The 13853-nt window shown below is 37.6% G+C and overlaps 1 protein-coding gene across 1 annotated transcript in view; it reads right to left on the bottom strand.

Annotated features, from left to right (window-relative positions):
• kcnh7b (potassium channel, voltage gated eag related subfamily H, member 7b) overlaps nt 1-13597 on the bottom strand; it is a 43247-nt gene extending 29650 nt beyond the window's left edge. The window contains exons 1-3 of the mRNA XM_085250495.1: nt 13169-13597; nt 12579-12809; nt 2364-2519 (exon numbers count right to left, since the gene is read on the bottom strand). Coding sequence (XP_085106621.1) covers nt 2364-2519; nt 12579-12809; nt 13169-13244 — 463 coding nt within the window. The 5' untranslated portion in view covers nt 13245-13597. The remainder of the gene's footprint in view (nt 1-2363; nt 2520-12578; nt 12810-13168) is intronic.
• Between the last annotated feature and the right edge of the window lie 256 nt (nt 13598-13853).

Genomic DNA, 13853 nt, shown 5'->3' with positions numbered 1-13853 from the left:
GTCAGTGCTCTGGAGGAATACATCCTGAGCGAATAGCCTAACTCAGGTCAAGAGAAAAGACGCTGAGTGCTTCCAAACAGAGAAGAGCAGGAAGGTTTCACTGACATTAACACCTCTAGAAATACACCAAAAAAAGAGAGGTGTGCTATATGCTGCTCTCCCCCAGGGTGTAAAATGGATATATTTAAACATTTTTAACAAGATTACGTTATGTAAGTCGACCATTTCCTCCTTGCATGCAGATGGTATATTTAATTGCTGTTGGTGTAAACTATATTACACTGGCAAACTAAATAATGCACCATTTTTAGAACAATAAAAGCCAGCAATATGTTTAGAAGTTACACAGTGCATGAAAAGGAACACAGTACTAAATTAGAGCCTGCCAAATGTGGAGGGATATTTTAGTTTTAGCCATCTGCTCTGGTATTGACATACTTTAAAGAAGCGAGGAAGGTTTTGTTTTGTGAATGGTGTTATTACATGATAAATGCAATGCATAAATGAATAGTGATGCATATTTATGAAAAAAAATCAAGTCTTCTTTTGTTAACTGAGTTTGGGTTCTGATTTTATTAAAAGATGTTCGATTGGTTGAAGCTTGTTTTGTTTGCTTGCTGAATTTCTTGATTCTTCTTTTAGTTCACTTATAAATCTTGTCAATTATGAGTTTAATTTCTTCATTCTCCACCTGCCTCCCATCTCATCTCAGCATTTAGCCTGTGTATATTCAGACTTCTTTTTCCTTTGTCCTTTGTCAAACCATCTGTTTTCTCCCCCTAATGTAGCTCTTTGTCTTGCTTCAGTGTTTTACTGGATTACTCCCCATGCCAGGTTTTTGGATTTTTGTTTTGAGTTATCCTTCTGGACTTTATTGATCGAACTTTGCTGTCAGCCAAATAAAAAAAAGGTCCCTTATTATTTGCCTCTCCACATCGCCGACTGATAGACAGAAAAAAATTAAGATGGAATTTCTAGTGTTAGAAAAAATCATGACAGCAAAGACATAAAAAGAAATAGAACTTAGACACACTGATCTGCTTGCTGCTGTTACATTTATTAAACTCTTTTTCTCTTTTGACCTCGTAGTATATGAGCACAATCCCTGCATTGCCACATACACGCGAAGTATCTCAATCGTCATCACATGCAGTGAGAGGACTAATGAAATTAATCTGACTGATTAACACCTTGCATGTATGTCTGTCAGTAGTCAACCAAAAGCATTAGCAGGATCACCTGTGTGATAATACTAACCTCAAGTGACATCCAAATGAATTCAAAACTCCTCAAGTTCAAAATACAAGACAGACTGTAAATGAAAACCTTTCAAAACATCAAAATATTGTATCATTCATATACCATATATGCCATATAGGAATCAGAATGTATTAAAATACCCAACGGGTAACATAAGTCAGTGAATGGAATAAATGTAATAACAAGTAGTATCTAGTCATTTTCATTTTCATAGGAAATATTTACTTAGTATGATGTTTGTGATTATTTGTGATTTGTGTATACTCTTAATGGACTATGGCTGATAATATGATGTTTTGATGAAGCACACAGTTTGTATTAAGAGCCTACTGTTGTTTTACTCTGAACTTCAACAGTTTTGAACTTATCTGGATGTCACTTCAAACACTCAACATTACTGACACACATACACAAAGTGTTCATTTTTCAGATTAATAGAATAGAATAGAATAGAATAGAATAGCCTTTATTGTCATTGTACAGAGTACAACGAAATTGGAGTGCCACTCCCTTGGTGCAAGATTCAATAATAAATGTAAATGTAAAATATAAAAAGTACAATAAAACAATCGCAAGTACTCAAACAATAGTAAGTCTGATATATACAGGATAGCAGCATTAATATAATGACAGTATGAATAGCAGCATAATATAATGGCAGTGACGGTATGGTATAGCTAAGCAGGTTCAATTGTTTTTGTGCTTATTTACTACGGTGATAGCTCTGGGAAAGAAGCTATCCCTGAATCTGTTTGTCCTGGTTTTATGTGATCATACAGTTCCCTGATTGCATGTTGGAATGACTAAGGAATTTCCCATGTGTGCATGCTTGTTTAGTCCATATGTTGCTTGTATACCTGATGAAGGTCAGATGGACTGAAATAAGAAAGTGAGAAAACATGCAGGAGTTCTTGATATTTTTTTTTTTAAACGTTTATCCTGCAATGCACCAGTTACTCATTCGGGTATGCAGAAATTTTGTCACAGATGTTTGTATGGCAGCAAAGTTAAACAGCTCCACAGTATTTGTTAGATACTGGTGTCATTAGGGAGGTATGTCATGCTATATCACTAATTATTCCAGTAGTATTTAACATACTTACTTTGATCAGACTTTGTAGGGGATGTGGGGCTTATCTTCTCTGTGGAGTTGTCACTTCCCTCATCCACAACATAATCAAAATTTAAGATAAACATCATCACCACGCCCTCTTCATTCTTCACTGGGATTATATGAGTGTTACACTGAAAGTCAGACCCTGAAAGAGAAACAAAGAATCAGTGTCAGAGAGTTGAACATACAACGTGCCAGTTAAAAGTCCTTGTGAGAGGACTATAAAGAACTGTAAAAATGACTTACGACACCTTTGGAAAAACAGAGAAGACGTTAATATTAAAGGTCAATGGCTGTATGCCAGAATAGATGAAATAGATGAGATAAAATAAAAACATCCAGAGGTTAGATTGGTTCATGTCTGTATGTTGTTGTTCTTATGCATATATTGCATGCATATTTTAATGAGAAATATATTACATAAAATAACCAAGTTTCAATACGATGGCTGAGACAGCACGATTTAGTGTAACAGATCAAACAAGCAAGACAGATTACAGCCAACACAGAAACTGCAGTGTGCACATAGAAATAATCACTAAAAATATCCGTTGTGTGAGGCAGCGGAGCAGAAAATCCAGCGAGATCACAATTTCTCAACTGCACTGGTTAAAGCTGCGTTAGCAAAATCTACTCTTGCTTGTGGGCATAAGTGCTCACCAATAAAACTCTCTACCCACTGGACTTGAAGCAATAACACAACAGCTACTTACAGTTGGGGGACATATAGTATCAGTGGCCTTTTCTCGTATGAGGAAAAATGTTTGCTCTGAAACTACTCCAGTTATTATTACATTATAAAAACCAGTAAAAAAAACAGCCCCATTTGAACCTTTAAAAAAAATAAAAATAAAAAATTAACACGTGTAGATATATTCATCATTTTGAACTGAGCTATAAAATCAAATTGTTTCATAGTAAAATTACACCTTTGTCTCTCTGTGTGGATCTGTCCGTCATTTTGTCTGTCTGTTTGTGTTGTGCTCATACTCACAGAGGACACATATTACCAGTGTTCGCTGCAATTTCCTCAGGGCTCACAGACACCCTGCCAGCAGCATTCATTAGCAGTAGACTTGCTGTCTGACTAAATATAACAAGCTTGGTCTGTTTCTACATGCCACAGTTCTCTTGGACAGATTTCAGCATCAGAAACCCCAGAAGTGATGATAATGTAATCTAAATGAAATGGAAAACATTGAAAATGCACCAGCTGGTGTTAGAGAATAGTGGAATTCAGTGTTTGGAACAAAACACAGTTACATATGTGATGTGTTACTAAGAGCAGAAGGTGTGCTGTGTGCAATCTCATCTCGTGTAAAGGCTTCCTGGTCATGTTACGTTATAAAGTCGAAAGTGGCGCTTAGAGAGCAGGGCAACCTCGAGTCCTTGCCCAATTTAAATCCCCTGTTCATAAAAAGCACTTTTCCTGCATTTCCCAGAAATCCTTCACCTAATTCTGCATTGTCCTTTCTGTAAAAGGGAGCACTTTGGTATTGACTTTGATCTCTTTGAGTTAACACTGTTCATTTGTTCAGGGAGGGAAAGTAAGTGGATGAGAGTTATTCAGAACTGATTGTCTGATAAACAGAATAAGAGTAAAAAATTGTGAGCTTACAGGATACAAAAACAGTGCAACAAAGTTCACCAGTAAGAAGAAAGGTGGGAAAACTGTAGTCACAGTTCTGATGTGTGTTATGGACATAAAAAAAACAGTTTTTGTTAAGACTCACTTTTAATTATACTCGGATCAAGTATGTAGACCAGTTTGTCAAGTAAAAAGATCCACCCTGGTACAGAGCAGGTGAGTATAAGATAAAGAATATGTAAGGTAGAGTGTAGACTGTTAGTTGTAGTTATTTCAAGATATATCCTAGACAAAGAACAAGGGACAAAGTGGTTTATTAGCATGGACGAATGAAAAAATATGGCCAAGACTTCCTCATTTCTCTTCCTTACTTGAACAGATGTGGATACCATCCTTGCTCTATTGCTCAGCCGTGAATAGACTTCTGTAAATTTTACTTTAAATTTTCATTTAATTTGACAGCTCTAGTAGAGATTAACAGGAAAGAAGACAGAGGAAAGAGAGAAGAGGAATGAAATGGTCAGTTTTCACCCATGTGCTATGTGCCTGAACTATTTAGCCATCAGGTCACCCAGTTAATTTAATCTCTGTCTTTCTGTGTGATTATGTGTTTTTTTGTCCGCAAACTCTTCCTAGATAATCAAATAAACAAAATTGGCATAAAGGATACATCCAAGGATTTTCATCTATATCAAATATTATGGCATCGTCATATTGCCTAGCAACCACTCACCGACAGCCCAAAATGACCCATTTTAAGCATTTGTGCACCGACAATACCTTCTGTCATTATTTTACAGCAATAATATCTAATTATATCCACAAAAGCTGAATTATACATGTCGAGCAACCACCTCGTAATGGGTTAAGGGAAGATGCTGCCAGCAACTATGTGAAATTGATACACAGTGCTGCAATGAAAACTTCCTTGCGATTACTTTGATCACTATAGCAGATTGGCACAGTTAGCGATAGTTTGCATGGAAGACTACCCCCTTGGTAAGTACTTGGCCAATGTTTGCAGAAAAAGCATCAAGACCACTACAATTGCTAATTGTTAATGTGCTAATGTACAAAGCAATTGCAATGAATGTTTTTGGTGTAGCTGCCTACTTTATTTCACCTAGCAACAGATAATACCCTCTACCAACCACTTGCAAACACTGAATACACCCGAGCTTCCCAGGGGTTTGCCCATTGGTGTCTAGGCCTGTGTGACTGAGGCTAAATATTACCAATTTTTGGCATATGAACACTAACTACCTTTCTTTCTTTCTTTTAAATTTTTTTTATTGTGATAAGCATATCAGTTTGCCGACAGCATGAACAAGGAAAACTACTAGCATGCACTAGTATAAATAAATAAATAAACAAACACCATATGGCTTGCATGGTTAAAGACACATTGTGTTCATTCTGTTAGGCACATTTATATTTACATTATAGCTAATTAACAGAAGAGTGATGTAACTGCATAACTAACCAGCAAAAAATAATTAAATGCTAAGCTTAAATGCTGTAAAATCTAGCCTGAATAATAAGAATAAATAAATATTTATATTAGTAGTAGTTACTACTAATAGCTGATAGTGGAAATAGTGGTGTAGTCTGTTTTTCAGAGAAGGCTCCGTGATCAGCCAGGATGAAACTGTAAATTCAGCAAAAAATATTTCTGGGCTGGGCTTTACCTGACCAGATGGGAAACAATAGTCATGTTTAAAGGCTAAGCCATGGGGGTACCTTCTCATCTGGTCTCCTGCTGAATGTCACCTTTACCGAAACGGATGAAAGCAAAGCTTCTTCTAACTCTTGAGTTGAATCAGCACGGACAGTGTGTTACCAAGTTTAATCTCATAATACGCTCTTATTCACGTTTTCATTTTAATTGTTTTGGAACCAAACAAAGGACACAGTGCTTCTTCCTGTTAAACAACAAGCATATTCAGTCAGAAGAACAGGGAGTTCTTGTTTCTCTGACCAAAAAAACCCCAATGGCAGTGTGCCATGTGATCAGTTGAGTTATTTGTTACCAGAAAAAACAGAAGTGTCATTCACAGTTTAAGTCTACTGAAGGTATTTTAGTAAACATTACTGCAGGGGCACAAATCTGAATTAATTGTAATTAAAATTAGTTATAATTTATTTGTAACTAACTGTTACTGTTAAATCATAAATCAATTTAGCAGTTTTTTTAGCTTATCACCAAATTAATATTCTAGAATATCCAACATGTTAATTAAGTGGGGACTTAGACAATAGCAGACCTCAATCAAATCTTATTATCTGAGGATGTGCGCTTGTTATTTAAATGTTACAGTAAAGGCAAGCCATAAAATATGTGAATAAAAATGAAATTCAGATGAAAAGATCCCATTATATGTGACACCACCCCCTGCTGGGTAACAAATTGCCTTGGCAGACATCACTTCACAGCTGAAGTATCATTAGAATAAAACTGCCAGACAATTTTTATGAAGCTAAGGTATTTTTCAAACTCATCAAGAAAGGTTTTCAGATTTCTAACTTAACCTATTTACAAGCATTTATGTTTGGATCACAGAGTTAGGAGAGAGTGAAAGGAAATAACAGAAAAAAGCAGTATTAATATATAACAGTAGAGTAAGAAGCTCAGTGACATTAAAAACAAGGTGTACTGAGTATCAAAGCTGTGTGAGCCCCCTCAAGTCTTACCGATGTATATGTTTTTATACTTTTCTATTGTCGTGTCTTGGATTAGCATTTTTGCCTTTAGATGCAGTCAGGCGACACTTAAAAATGAGATTATTTCAAGCAGCTGCAACTTTTATCAATCAAATGAAGAATGCATATAGTGCACAAAGTATACATTGCATAAACAAATGCGACAAGTCAGAAACAAAACTGAGGTTTAACACAAAATGAAATTCGTGAAGCCCCTGAGCTGAACATGTCTGCAAATAGTTCAGAGCAAACACTTTTGCTTTAATAAATAAATAATAAAGTGACTGCCTTGTAAAAGCTATAGCCCTTCTGAAAAAAAAAATCAATTCTTTCAAAAGGATTTTGTTAAACTCTATTAGGAGAATCAATAAAATATCATCTTTTTGTCTGTTTACTGATGTTTTATGCAATTAAGGCCTGAGCTTTTACAGGTCCACTCAAGGACAGCCAGAGACTTTTCAAACCCATTGCAGAATTAATGTGTTTTTATGTTTTGTTCACTGTGGTCCTGAATCTGAATCCTCACCTGTCTTGTCTTGTAGCACCTTGGTTCCTGGAGGAACGTTGTTTCGCCTCACTGTGTATTTTTAAACTGTATATGGTTGAAGTGACAATAAAGTTGAACTTGAACTTGAACCTCATTCTCGCTCCCTATTTCAACTCCAAGGCCTTTTTTGTTCCAGCCACTCTGAATTTTGGTTGTGTTCACTCTTCTCTCAACCCAGGCTCCATGTCCCTGACCCTGCACCTCTAAAGAATACTGCCACCACCATGCTTTGCTGGGGGAATAGTATTAGCCAGATGCGAGTTTTCACCAGACAAACTGCTTGCAGTTCTGACTAAATAATTCAATTTTTAGACTTTCACAGTTCTTTAAAAGCAATTTTTTGCAAAAGCCAAGAAGCCTCTCATAGATTTTACTTCTGTCTATCTCTATGTCCTGATTTATGGACTGCTGCCAAAGGGTTGTGCTGCAGGTTTTGTTCTCTCTGCAGAGAGCTTCTGAAGCTTTCTTCAAAATACTGGTGGTATATTCTCTTACCAAAGACCAACGTGCTTGATTACTCAATTTGCCCAAATGACCAGCACTATGAAAGGCCCTTTCAGTTTCACATTTAATTCATTTCACAATTATTTTGTGCCTTGGAACACTCAAAGCTTTAGAAATTATGAAGGATGCAAACAAGTAAGGGTTTGCACCCTTAATGACCCATGGTAACCATGGCAACTGGATAGCACTGGGACAAGGAAAGCCAATATATGTGTGTGTGTTGTGTGTGTTTTGTGCAGCCAAGAGTAGATGCACCCTCATGCTCAGCAGACCTCCTGAATAAAGTCGTGGTTAAGCCCTGCCCTGATGTATGCCTCACCAAATGTTATCATGGCAGTGTGCAGAGTGTCTCATGACTTAATTTCTTCCACTAGGTATGTGTAAAATATAATTAAAGTCAATTGAATGCAAATGACTGTAACTTGTCCTGCAGCAAAGGTTCTAAACACACTGATAAAAACATACATTTTGACATTACTGAGTCCAAACAGGTGGGAAAGAAAGCCAATTTGAGTCAGTTAATGAAACTAGTGTATGCAGCCATCCACAGTATATCTACTGATATCAGTATTACATGACTAGAATGCCACTGTAACTCTAAAATACATTACACATTTTGCTCAATACCGAAAGAAGAAAGAAGAAAGCTCCACATGTTTAAGCGTGCCATCTGCGTCCCTGGAAATTGTTAATGTCTGTAGAACTTGGAGTACTCTAGGTGTTAAAAATTGCGAATGTGTCATGCTGCTCAAAAACTGTGGAAATACTTGAATAATTTTGACTTGTTTTGGATAATTTTTATATCACACAATGTACGTCAGTAAAGGCTTTTAGTGTTGATGGAATAATAAGGGTGTTTTATTACTTCTATATATATTTAGTCCATTTTCATTTTCATTTTAAGTCACAGTCCTTTTAAGTGTTTAATGCTTATCAACATATTTAACATCTTTGACAAGCAAACTCTTTTTTTTTTTTTACTGAATGTGCATTCATTTTGAGATCTTTATATAAACTGTTTTCCCTGTGAGCCAAGAGACGCTATTTACACCTGCTTGAAAGACTGGACACTGTATTAAGACTAGCTCCCTATACATGATGGAAATTTCATTACTGTAGATTCTGTTTCCATCATCAATTATTAAAACATTGCTGCTTAATCAAGTGATCCTTTCAACACAATTGGAATGATGAGCAACAAAGAAAAAAAAGCTGTGGTGCAACTTTAAGATGTCTTAAAGACGCATAAATGCACATAGCTGTGTTCATATTTGTACACAGTAGTGTTTATTAAGGATTCATATTCTCTTATGTAAGTTGATCTGCTTTGGGAAGAAGCATGAGTAACATTGTTGAATGCAAATTTTTCTATTTGTATCCTTCCAACCATGTTCTACACAACTGTACTGTAGCTTTTAAACACAGCCCCACAACTACTAGTGAGTCTTGTATAATGAAATCTGACATGTTCCTCTTTTAGGGCTATTCTGCTTAAGCCAATATACAACATTACTGGGGCATAGCCCATCAGGACTGGTGTATGTAGAGAGAGGCCATGCAAGCTAACCCGTTGTTTAGAGTCCTTAGACCCTGTGGCAATATCTCGCCTCAATGAGAGCGCTGTAAGCTACATAGACTGGCCTAATTTCATCTTCAATCAGTGTCTTCAGAGCCATCAGGGATAACTAGCAGCTCCAGCACACGCCGTACTGAATTTATATTTATTAGTTGGTGAGATTTTGCTTTGTGATCTTTTAATTATGTTTAATTTGGTACAGATGCTGGCAGGTTAAATGAACTGAAGGGTATATAATGTAGGTTAACGTACGGTAGCTAATTAGGAGAAAAATACAGATGGTATAGAGAGGAACATTGGATTTCACACTCCACTACAAGAATCTCATGACATTAAAAATAGTCCATGATTTACTACTGCTATCTAATGCAAATATTGTTAGGGTTATGTCAGTAACTATCACTATCAATTTCCAGTTATTAATTAAGCTTATCTCGATTTGTTGAGTTTGAAAGGAGCTCGTGCTACAGCATGTTTTAACAAACATTTTACCGGACTTGAAATCATCTGCTTGCACGGGCTGAAAATAACCAGATGTAGAAAACCTTATCTGCTTCACCTCATACTACGAGACACCAAAGAAGGCTCGCGTGATGAAAAATGGATGTGCTATTTTAGAGAGAAGTCATCCAAGTGTCTCGCAGCACACCTTATGTACTGTAGGCACTCCCTGTCCCCTCACTCCCCTGCCACTAAACCCTCAGCAGGGGTACATGGCCCTGCAGTCCCCTTGGTGGCGTGCCACCTATGAAACTCTGCACCCAAGCATACCACATGTCCCACATCATTCAGCATGGTTAGCTAAGCTGCTGCTGTTATGTCGCCATTATCCATTTAACTTCTCTCTGCTCCATGGTGTCAGCTTCCTTTTGTTAATACTCATTCAGGTACAAAGTATTATTACACCCTGTGGAATTGGATAGCTCTACAAAGCCTTCAGGGGAAAGCATTTATCTCATTGATTATGTATCATAGCTGGTGTAACACAGCACATGTGGTATCTCTTCTAACAGCACGTCATGCTTCTTCACATAGAGGGAAGCACAAAAATTAGAAGCAAATGGTCTGGTGCAAAAGGCCTTTGCTGTGCTCCCATGGTTGCTATTGTTCCCCTACTTTTAATTTCTAAGCATTCACATAAGCTGCTTAACTTTTGCTTTTTAAGTGAAAAGAGAAATAAAGCTTTGTTGCTCCTGATGTCGCACAGCTTCCTCAAATCCAAACCTTACTTTCTTACCGCAGTTATTGGTGGAAGGGGAAAACAAACTACACCTGCCTCACTTCAGTTCCTTCAACCTCTGGCATTTTAGGCACACATCAAAAATCAACCAATACTTGGAGAAAAATATGCATGAAAAAGGGGAGAAACAGAACATTGGTAACCTGCCGATGCTGAGACTGGTTTATTTCATAATTTGTGATGTACAGTGTGTGCTCGGGCTTTAATACAAAGGATTAACTGATTTGCATTAGGACTGATAACTTCAGTTTGCAGTTTGGAGACATGAAATGCAACCACTTTCTGCCCATCAACTTCAATTTGTCAGCTGTCTTGAATCAATAGGGCTACTTCTCTCAAGGATGGCATGAATCTTTTATTCCCTTAAAGCAGGCAAATGGTGTCCTCCATACCCGTGTAATGCATCTACTCTGAAAGCTGCTCATTCCCAGTCACTGCACTGTCAGCCCTGACATCTTTATTCATGAGCACACATGCTAACTATAAATTCCTCTGAGGAGTATTAAGAGTTATGTTTTGGATTCGTAATGCACACTAGGGAGGATTGTGATAGGACTGGGACAAACGATTACGTTGGAAGGTTTTCAGACTCTCATCCACAATGCTTTAAGCATTGAATGCTCACGACTTTTAGAACAGAGTGCAGAACAAGCATGCAATATGGGAAGATGGGAACCTAAATGAAGTTTCTTTAAAATCCTGTTTGCCATACACCAAGCACTTCCAGTTAGACCCTAGAGTTTGATGTGAAATTGTCTTGCAGGTTTCTGCAACAATCTATTTAACAGTGCAGCAGCTGGATCATGATTAGCAAAAAAACCCCCAAAACATGCCTGATGGTTACTGATGGAAGATTAAGCATGTATCCATGGCACAGAATCTAATTAAACTCATGATTAAAAATTAGGCTCCTAGGATTAAATAAAATATTAACACTTTTCTTCTATTTTAGAATCCACATATATAAAACTGCTGTTTGCCCATGATTTAAAGTGATCAAATGCTAAAGAATATTAGTGCAAAGCAACAATGTCTCACCAGAAGAGGTCTCACATGGCACAAACACAGGTGCTAAATGAAAACAATAAAGCATGATCAAAATGTGCAGCTCCACAAGAGTAGTACCTTTGGGATTAACTGTGTACAGATATGTCACGCTGACCATAAAAAAAAAGCCTCATGTGAGAGCATGGCAGGAGGTGGTCAATCTGCGGATTTATGTCACTGAGTGGTAACGTCGTATTAAATCTCTCGGACTCAGGATTGCTGTCTCTCAGTACACCATTCATAATAGGACTGGCCAAAAATGAATGACAAAAGTCTACCGCTTAAGGGAGAGCATTTTCACTGCAAGCAAATCTGAACAGCAATTTTATAGGTCAATGGACTGATCCACTGTCTACTGAAACAACTGAAAACCTTTGGTACAAACCACCGCATCAATAAATGCACCATAGAGATTCAAATACACAATCAGTGTATTTTACTATATTTGAAATTTGTAAAGTAGACAAAGAATTTACTGCAAGGTAAGATTCAAAAGACAAAACATAAACTTTACAGCTGCTGATGTCAAAGACCTGTGTCCTACAAATTCACCTGCAGAGCTGCTTTGTGTAGTGCATTATTTGAGATGTAAGACTAACAATATTACAGAAACACTGTTTTTATTTGAAAAAAACAAAACAATAAACACAATCCAATAATATTAAAAAACAACAACATTCCTGTTGTATTATATGATCAGAATATTTTTTGTTTCTCGTAAGAACACGTTTCATAAATCTCTAATAACCATCATCTAGTTATTTTTTGCAGAACACATGAAATAACACCAGCATAAACTTTTAGGAAGATCTAATTTTAGACTAGACTAGCCTTGCTGTTTTCCTCTGTCTGAGGTACTGTGGACATGCACCTCTGGTTGGTTAGTGACCAACTGACTGACACAACATGAAATGAGGAGAACTCCAGGTGCTCTCCAGACACCTCTCAGCTTACGGGCATGCTGTGCCAGCCCCCTTCTGTTTTACCAGATCAGTTACTTACCATCCTTGCGGTAGTAGGTGATCTCCACCTTGCGCTCCTCAGACCCAAACACTGCCTGTGTCACCTGGTTGATGGCCTCTTTGTCAGTGAGGTCACCATGGAGGAAGTCACACGTGCATGGCTTCTGCATGATGTCTGATCTTGAGAAGCCTGTCATCTCACAGAAGCCATCATTGCAGTAGATGATTGCGCAGTTCTCCACCCTGGCGTTAGCTATCACAAATTTCCGGTCTGTATGAAAGAGGGGAACAAATATATATGATCTGATGTGATCTCAGTGTAAACCATGGCTCACATATATTAACAGTCAGCAATCAAGTGAAGTGCATGGCAACTACTAAACAAACCGAGTCTATATAATAATAATAACAATAATAATAATAATAATAATAAAACAAGAATCTAACATTTCAGTTTTATCCTTTTGTTTAAGAAATATCTTAACATAAAGTTACACACACACACACACACACACACACACACACACACACACACACACACGTATATACATATCTTATTCTGTCAATAACGTTTACTTTGTGCTATTTCTTCATCTGGTAGCAGAATTTGTACATCAACAAAATACTTACTCTGTCCCTCGAATTTCCGAATTATTATTCCAAGGAATGTGTTCTGTGGTGCAACGTGACCTCTTCTTATAGGCATATTTAGACAAGGAATATCCCGAGATCTTCAGTAAAAAGTGCCTCCACAGTAAATCCCCAAGTTGCAAAGGTTCGCTGTTTATGGGGTTTCTTTTACCAAATTCGCTACACGCAAACACTCTTTCCACTTTAAATTACCTTTCTACTTTACCGTAGAGTTATTTATCCCGCTTGTATGACTGAGCATCTAAATGGCTCATCTCCGAAACGCGCGGAATCGGGGAGGATTGCTTGAGTTAGGTTTAGTTCGCAAAGCATTTCGCGTTGAGGTTGGGTGCGATCCTGACGTCCTCTGTCGCGGTGTGTTGAGCGCACACAGCGGACAGTGGTTAATATGCCAAGGGGAATGACGTTGCTCTCAGGGGGCTTAGCCCGCGTATGGATAAGTCCCAGCCTTGCGGAGCAACAATGAGCATTGCTGGAATACACTACAGTATGTGCTTACATACTGCCTTGTGTGTATGGGTGCGTGCGTGCGTGTGTGTTTGTGGTTGAGGGGGAGGGGGGTCCACATAATGACAGGAGAGTTTTTAGTGGAGGGTGATAGTTAACAGCAGTTTGATAAAAATTGAAACGCACACATATTAACACTGGCAACTGACATGCTGTT

This window comes from Mchenga conophoros, linkage group LG16 (genome assembly GCF_057382185.1).
Source record: "Mchenga conophoros isolate Kocher_MC1m ecotype Shallow Benthic linkage group LG16, M_conophoros_male_GT1.1, whole genome shotgun sequence".
Lineage (NCBI taxonomy): Eukaryota > Metazoa > Chordata > Actinopteri > Cichliformes > Cichlidae > Mchenga > Mchenga conophoros.
This window is presented reverse-complemented; position numbering and strand designations above follow the sequence as displayed.